The sequence below is a fragment of the Alligator sinensis genome, unplaced genomic scaffold, assembly GCF_000455745.1.
Source record: "Alligator sinensis unplaced genomic scaffold, ASM45574v1 scaffold188_1, whole genome shotgun sequence".
NCBI classification, from domain to species: domain Eukaryota; kingdom Metazoa; phylum Chordata; order Crocodylia; family Alligatoridae; genus Alligator; species Alligator sinensis.
This window is the reverse complement of record NW_005841903.1, coordinates 1,585,337-1,593,789: the sequence shown is the minus strand read 5'-3', so window position 1 is coordinate 1,593,789 and position 8,453 is coordinate 1,585,337. Positions and strand designations below refer to the sequence as shown.

At 40.2% G+C, this 8,453-nt stretch overlaps 1 protein-coding gene across 1 annotated transcript in view; it reads left to right on the top strand.

Annotated features, from left to right (window-relative positions):
• ZMIZ1 (zinc finger MIZ-type containing 1) overlaps positions 1–8,453 on the top strand; it is a 510,468-nt gene that overhangs the window by 440,589 nt on the left and 61,426 nt on the right. The window contains exon 9 of the mRNA XM_025197702.1: positions 7,060–7,204. Coding sequence (XP_025053487.1) covers positions 7,060–7,204 — 145 coding nt within the window. The remainder of the gene's footprint in view (positions 1–7,059; positions 7,205–8,453) is intronic.

Genomic DNA, 8,453 nt, shown 5'->3' with positions numbered 1-8,453 from the left:
GCCTGCAGTGTGGGGCACTGGGCATGGGGCGGGAGAGGAGCCGCTTTTCTCTGTGCAGGGAAGGAGCCCAGGGAAAAGCTGAGCACAGGGGAAAGTGGCTCATCCCCTGCCCCACGCCCAGTTCCCCATGCTGCAGGCACTCGCAGCCCGCATGGGGCTGTCCAGAGTGGGCACAGGCAGCCCCATGTGGGCTGCAAGCTGCAGCTTGGGGCACCGGACGTGGGTGGGGAGGGGCTGCTTCCCCCCCAACACTCCTTCCCTGCCTGGGGTCCTCCCCTCACTTACCTGAGCTTCCCACACCGGGGCAGCCACGTGCTCCCATCCCAGAAACCCAGCTGGGGGATGGGGCTGGACAGACCCTGCTGTTGTTGGAACCCACTGGGCTTCCCCTGGGTCCTACTGCCCTTGGTTCCTGTCATTTTTTACAGGAACCAAGGGCAGAGAAATATTAATTTTCCACATTTTTTTAGGGGCCCTGCAGGCTGGATAGAACGGCCTCGCGTGCCGGATCCAGCCCGCGGGCCATATTTTGCCCACCCCTGTCTCAGATGCAAGCTGGGATTGCAGGGGTAGGAAGTCCACTATAATGCTAGATATGGTACTCAGTATATCTTCTGAATCCCTTTTATCCTTTCTAAAAATAGAGATGTAAATGGTCAGGACTGGATTCTTTTTTTCCTACACCCTCCCCCCGCCCCCCCCAATTATCTCTGAGGAAGATTTATCAAAGGGGAGTTGTAGACTGAGCTTATATAGCAGGAGATGGAGCACCACCCAAAAAGGCTATAAAATTCTTCATGCACAGAAATGTAAATTTCCCTTTAAAATGGCTGGAAATTATGGATGTGAATCTGTGAAAGGTGCAGGATTTTGCATCTCACCCAGAAATCCTTGCACCCAAATGCAGTTCCTTCTGTGATAAAAAAACAAAACTGGAGGATGGTGCTGAACAGATATTTTTTTGAACATCCCCAGTCCCTTTTTTAATATTTTCATTGCAGCAAGTAAGAAATACGAGTCTGCCAAGCTGCCTATTGAACTATCTGCTGCAGCTTAACTGCAGCAAGAAAACAGTAATCCTATTGTGCTCCTACAGCAGTCTCCCGGGAAGCAGAAGGCATTGAAATTACTGAGCTGTTGTCCTGTCCCCTCCTCACCTGCCTTTGTAGCTGTAAATATAGTGTCTGCCTATAAATAACAGTTTGCTGCACCTTTAAGCACGTTCCCTAACAAGAGGAGGTGATTTACTGAGGTGATAAGCTGTAACTAATACTAGGGTATCATAATAGGTAAATAGATTAGCACTGTGCTTCTCTGTATTTTGCTTTCTAGGGAGTCCACTGGCTCATTCATTCATCGTAGATGCTTACTACAGCATTTTGCGATACATTGAGTTAAATCAGTCAGTTCCAGGACTGTAGCTATTGATGGTTGTGTGTATACAGCTAATGAAATGCATTAGTGAATCTCTTGGATAGCTTTGATTATATAGCATATTTTTCTTTCCCCTTTCTAACTCTTCCTAAAACAGAATTATAATGGGCTCAATCCATTATTCAGTACCGTGATTATATACTTTGAAATGCATCATCATCATTTTGTTGTTGGTTTTAGAATGATGTAGAGTGCAATAGGATCATTGGCAGTAACAATATTAAAAATGGAATATGTATTCTGGGTTTCATCCTTGACTTTCTCCAACTTGGCAAATCACTTTTGCTTTCTTAAAGTCCAGCATTTCTGGAGACAGCAGATTTTTAAGTAGACAAAACATTGTTTATCTGTTCTGTGTTAACAGGTTAAATGAACATTGTATTCTGTGTGGTGTTCTTCAGTCCTGAGCATCTCTTGTTCTTGCAAGCAGCTGGCTACTCTGGCCTGAGACTGGACCCCCAAACTTATTGCACTCATTAAGATGTTTAGGACTTTGAACTTTTGGTACCTGGCATGTTTTAGCTATTAAACCTTTTTTTGGTCATCCCTCAAAGAATCTCTGTGCTTTCCAAATAGCCTGTTTCCTTTTCCCATTTCTGCTGCACCACCTAGTGACCGGTCAAGGCCGTGACTGCTTTTCAGAAAGCATTTGGTCCCATCAGCAGCGTTATGGCTTTGTCTCGCATTTCACTGCAGCAGTTGCAATTCATTGAAAGTTGTGATGGATTACAGTTAGTAAGTGTTAGGGTGGTGTCACAAATTCACTTGCAACAGTTGCAAATCATTGGAATGTACTGGCCTATTCAAGTTAGTATGTATCAAGAGATAGCCCTCCCCTGAAAGGGAACAACTTTGCAATACCATGATGTCACTTAACACATGCGATACTACTTGAACATGCATCTACTTGGCTTTTAACATGCACTTAGTAAGTGTTAAATTAAACATGTGACACTACCCTGAGTATAATTCTCTTAAATCCTAGTTGCACTTCCATATGCATAGTATGTCCTAGTATCATGGCTACCCACATTTTATTAAAATGTTTTTGAAAAACTTTTTAATTTCAGGACAGTTCAAACTTGTACAGTCCTGGGTCTCTGCAGGTGTTTGCTGGAAAGAATTAACATCTTTGTTTACTGAGTTTCATATAAAGAAATCTAACTAGATATAAACATATCAAGGGATAGAGCCAGCTGTCATGATTATATAACAGGTTTGCAATATTTAGTGTTTCCTTTAAGGCCTCAGCTCCTGGAGCAAAGTGATCATGACATAATTCACCCAGTTTTTAAAAGCAGACTTCTGTCCTTCACATCCAGAACAAAAAGCTTGAAAATGTGACTCAAAGGTACCTGAAAGGTGGTAACAGATGGCTGACAACATCAGAAACAGACCCTCACACAGGCATGTATGAACTTGGTGGCTGCCCAGACAGAAAAGGGGCCTGAAGATAAGATAAAGGGGCCCGAAAAGGGGGGGGGGGGGGGATTACAATTGCGAAAAAAAAAAAGTTTTAATATTGTGCATATACAGGACTGGCAATGTTATCAATTGATAAAAATGATGGTGGGGCACTTTGAAATAAAACACGTTCGATGAGCTTTAGTTCAAAATGCCCTGCTGCCATTTTTTCAGCATGGGGACACCTAGGGATGCTGATACACATGATGCATTGGTGCTTTTAATTAGTGCAGCTCACTAATTAAAGTGCTCGGGACTGTGTCCCAAAGCACGTGTAAAAATGCCCATAGGCTGCTTATAAATGAAATCTCGCCCTTTTTTACTAATGGTATTATCCCCCTTTTCACAAACACAGAGGCCTGTTGCTTTTGTGCTGAGTACTGGTTTGATAATTTAGTCATAACTAGCAAAGTACTATTGATTTGTTCCTCTAAAAATGCTGAAGTATTTAAAATAATAAAAACAAATCTTCACATTAAGAATTACCCAGGTTTTGCAACTGAAGAAGTAGGTCAGAGACCATGCCAAGCAAACCTAAGAATATCCCCTTAAGCAAAATAAATAAGTGAATACACAAAAACTGTCATTACATTCTTAGTATACATTTCTGCAAAGCCTGTATGACTGAGTATTGGAAAAAATGGCAATGTTTATATCTTAATCAGAGTATCCTTTGCACTTGGAGGCGAGATGGTGGTAGCAGGGGGGAATTATTTGGAAAAAAATTGTGCCGCTGTTGCAACAGTTGACTTTCCTGTAAACAAACAAGCATTATGACATGCAAAGGGCATTGTAGCAATGCAGCATAGGAATGCATTTCAAGTCCAGCCATTAAACTGCTTAAACTGCAGCAGAAAGAGACTGGGAGATGGTCTGGATGGTCCATCTGCAAAATCTGTGCTCCTGTTTTACAAAGAGGAGGGGCAGGAGGGTGGGGAGAAAAAGCAGCTGCTTGGCTGTTCTGTGAGAGGGAGAGACTGACTGTTGGCACCATCTGTAGCTGTCCTTTGTGCTTGCTTCTTTATCTGTTCATTATAGTGTGATACCGAATTTCTCGTGCTTTGAGTTTAAATGAGTTGAGATGTGCCTAATACCATCGGCATAAAAAGCAGCAACTAAGTACACTAAAGATGAATAGTGCAATCTGTAGATTCATTTTCAGTTTGTTTCATGTAACTTGAATAGGCACAGGAAGTAATGTTCTCCAGAATCCAGCTGCACCAGATGTGTGTGTGGTGCATATTCATCTTGCCAAACTAACAGCAAACCAGTGCTGTGAGTGGGAGGGTTTGCAGCATTTCAAACAGACAATGGCAAAATTGCTGGTGCTGGGAGACTGGGGTGGGGAGGTTCTTCTCTACCCTGGTTTGGTGGGGATAGAGGTGGTTTGATATTTCTCAAGACAGTTACAAACTAATCTATTTTCATTCCATTCACAAACACCGATGCAGGGAAGAGAATGATTATTATACATCATACATGAGCTGGAAATGTCCCATGGGAGGAAAGGTTAAACCTCTCAGTAATGAGTACTGTGATAGGGATAAATACATTTGTTACTTTTATACCTTCAGATCCTTAGTTTCCAAAAACATGAGTCCTCTCCAGATAACTTGTAACCATCTCCCTTATCTTGGAAGCCTCACAATGCTTTGATGTTTACATTTCACCTTTACAAATGTGGGCATTTGATATTGGCAATAATAGTAACTCGTTAATATCCTTCCCTGCCAATACCCCACCAATGTGACTGTTATCTCTTTTGCGCTGCAGAGCCACGAACCACGAGTTACTCTGCCTTTTTCAAAGCAGGTTCCCAGCTTTTGTTTGCAGATTCATGTCCTCAAACCCATTAGGCTGCTGCTTTTTATCTTTATTTGTCAAGCGCATATATGCCTGCCCTAGAAACTGCTCCCTCCTCACATCAAAGCCACATTTAAGATGGACGGTTTCCATTCGACACCATAGTAATTACACTCAGCTGTGGAAGTGCTCAGCATCCACTATTATTCTGACATGGCTGCATTTACAGTTTGGTGGAACACTTTGTTCATTTTTCTCAGAACTCAAGTGGCTATCGTGTGCATGAAGAAACTCTGTTAGGCAGTGATTTTTATCTTCAGGCGGCATGAAAAGAAGGGGGGACCCTTTGTCACTTGCACATTAGTAATGATATGCCAGGGATAAAAGGTGAGTATAATTTGATCAAATACATGTTGACAGATTCCTTGGCTAATAGAGAAGCAGCTTAGAATGACACTCATTGCTAGAACATTTTAGCAAGAAACACAGTGGGAAAGCTTTCTGTAGGCTACATGTGATGCTAACAATTTCAGAGTGACCATATTTAGTTATATAGAGCAACAGTGTCTCCTTTTTGTTACAGCAAAGATTTCAAATGCTTTCCTAAACACCATTATTGATTTTACATTTGATAAAAGCAATAGAATTGCTATATTCACCACCATATCCTGGTGGTGTGTGCTTAATTTACCATACTGGTGTCATTTACATTAAACATCTTATGTATTGCCAGCTAATTTTTACGAAATTTCTAGCATTGCTTATATGGAAAATCCTGTTTTTGTATGTTCGTGTAAAAATCAAATCATAAGTTTTACACAAGCATAGTTTAACAATTGCCCACTTTGGAAAGAGTTCCAGTGTAATTATTAGTTATACTAACTTTGAGCATATAATAGAAAAAAGTGTCCCCTTGAAATAATGGTGTCCAATTGCAAGTGATTATGGTATCAGCTTGAGATGATGTAACCATAATGGAAGTCTGGAACTGAAAATAAAACTCCTTACCTGTGTCACTTGGGTTGGTAAACTTGATGTTTTGAATCTCATTTACTTTTAGCCATTAATGCAGTTTGTTTAGTTTTGCCTGGCCTTCTGTTGGTTTGGATTAATAACCACATACAGAAACATTTGAATTTAAAAAATAAACAACATGTAACTGAAATTCAAAACATAAAAACATTTTTATTAGTGTCGCGTGATATAAACTTTTTTTACAGGCTAAAACCAACGTGTTCCCAAAATGTTCATTTCAGCATTTAATGGATGGGTGGGCCACAGCATTTTCCAGGTAGTATGAAGGTTATCTTATTGCAATCCATCGTCTACCACTTCGCCCCAAAATAACTTTAAAATTATATTTTGCAATGGCACTTCTCCCAGAAGTTAGAATGATTGCCCCAATATTTAGTTAAGTGACCTTGAAGACTTACCAAGTGAAATTCTGGCAAACTGAAGACAGAGGAGCCCAGATTTTACTCATTGCCATTTTTGGGTACTCTATTGGTAGACCAGTATTCTTAAGTGTGGGTGCCTCAGTAAGAGGCCGTATACTCAAAGCCCTTTCATGGCATCAACAGTATTAACATTTATGAATGGTTAATGCCTCTGAAAACAAAGCTGTTTATTTAGGTGACTAAATCGCTGCCTATGCATATGTTTGTAAGCATAGCCACATATTTATCTATAGTTCCACCAGCCCTGAGATTAGTCACATATTTTAGGTAAAGTATATGCTTAGGAGCTTTGCTGGCCGGAATAGGGATATATGAGCCTAATTCAGTTTGAGGATCTTGATCGTACTATTCTGTTTGCTTGTAACAGCCAGTAGCTAAAATAGTTATTACAAGATAATTACAACACTTGGTTTTTCTTCTCTAAAACTGTGTCTTCTGCAGTGAGGCTGTAGAGAGAAATTTTCCTTCTCTTTTTCTCCTTATCTACTAGTGATCTCTTCCCATCATCTTGCCCATGTTGGCAGGGCAGCCTGTTCTTCCTCAATCTTGACATCTGGAACAGCCTTTTGCTATACCTGTTCCTTATCCATCCTCTGTCTCTTGAAAGCTCAGCTATGAACATGTCTTCTTCCTGCCACATATTCAATAAAGTGGTTAGGGATACAGTTCATATGAAGGATACTATACAAATTAGTTGCATCATAATTATGTTGCTATGATAACCCAAAGAAACTATAGTAAAATTGATCACATAGGATAACAGTGATAGCCAGCCTGTGGCTGGACTGTAAGGCCTACAATGTCTCTTTTCAGCTTGAATAATGTGGATAAAACATCATGCATCTTGACACACTGTGCTACTTATTCAGCTATACACCTTCATTTTGTTCTGTTTGCTCAGCCCTGCTTTCGTCGTGGTGTGAGGAGTTGGGACGGCTCTTGCTGCTTCGTCACCAGAAAAGTCGGCAAAACGATCCCCCTGGGAAGCTACCCATGCAACCCCCCATGAACTCTATGAGCTCCATGAAACCCACGCTTTCTCATAGGTGAGTCTCACATGAGCCTGCCATTTTAAGAGTAGAACTATATGTAAATTCATTACGGTGAGCAATCTTTTAGTTGAAATGATTATTACTATTAAGGATAGCTAGCGTTTCATGAGCAGACCTACAGGTAGCAGGAGGCCTATAATATAGCACATACTATATAAGCCAAGATTTCACCATTGCTAACTATCCAGTACGTGATGAAGTCAGTTTCCTATCTCCAAATCAGGTTTGACGGAGTTGTATGCATTGGCCCTTCCGATACTAATTCTTAAGCCCCAGGTGAAGAGTCAAGTTGCCCTGCACCTCCCATCAGACATTCTCCCTTGACCTATTCAGAGAACACTGTCTTCTCTTGAGGCAACATTTCACTGAAGTTTACTTTCTTTGATTGCATTAGAAATACTTGGCCAGATTAGAACAGATTAGTTGATATTCCAGTGTTAATATAATAGGTGTTGCCAGGAAAATGAGAACCTTCACTACATTTACCTTCTGTTGGGTAAAATTTAGAGAACCATGATCCCGCTTGAGAAGAAATGTGAGTTGTAAGGTTGTCTGAGGAGAGACTAATATATGAAGCATATGAAGTCTCTGGGTCCAACGTAGCTGGGAAAAGAGTAGCAGCATTTCTCTCTGCAATGGATCCAGGTCAATGGGTGTGGAGAACTGCACAGTACCAAACATTATAACTCCTACTCTTAAGTTCTCTGGAGATGGCAGTCTTTTTAACTTTAATATCACTGAAGAAGTATAATTGATAGCTGTTTATATTACAGCTTGCATTTATTTAACTATTATAACATTGTATAGAAATTTGAATATCCATTTAAATTATTCTTGCCCAGATACTGTAGTAACACAATACACCTAGAACTTTGGGCTAAATTGTGTTCTGGTATGTCAGAGTTTAAAGAGCAGTTTGCATTTCACACCAATATTTTTACTGTGTATATTTTTTGTTTCAAGTCAGTTTTTATTTTGATTTCCATATATTTCTAGTGCATTAATGGCTAAAAGTATAGAAACTTTCCTCTTTATTTTGACCATTTTTAATACCACTTTTCTACTCTAACTTATTATTGACATGTGTATGTGGCTGAACTGCTGTGTTTGAATTTGGCATATGAAATGATTTGGATATAAACAAACTTAATAATAATTTTAAAAACCCTCTAAAATAATATTGGAGTCCTGGGACCTGAGCTTTGGAGAAACAACTCTCCTCTTTACATGATCCAAGGTGAAA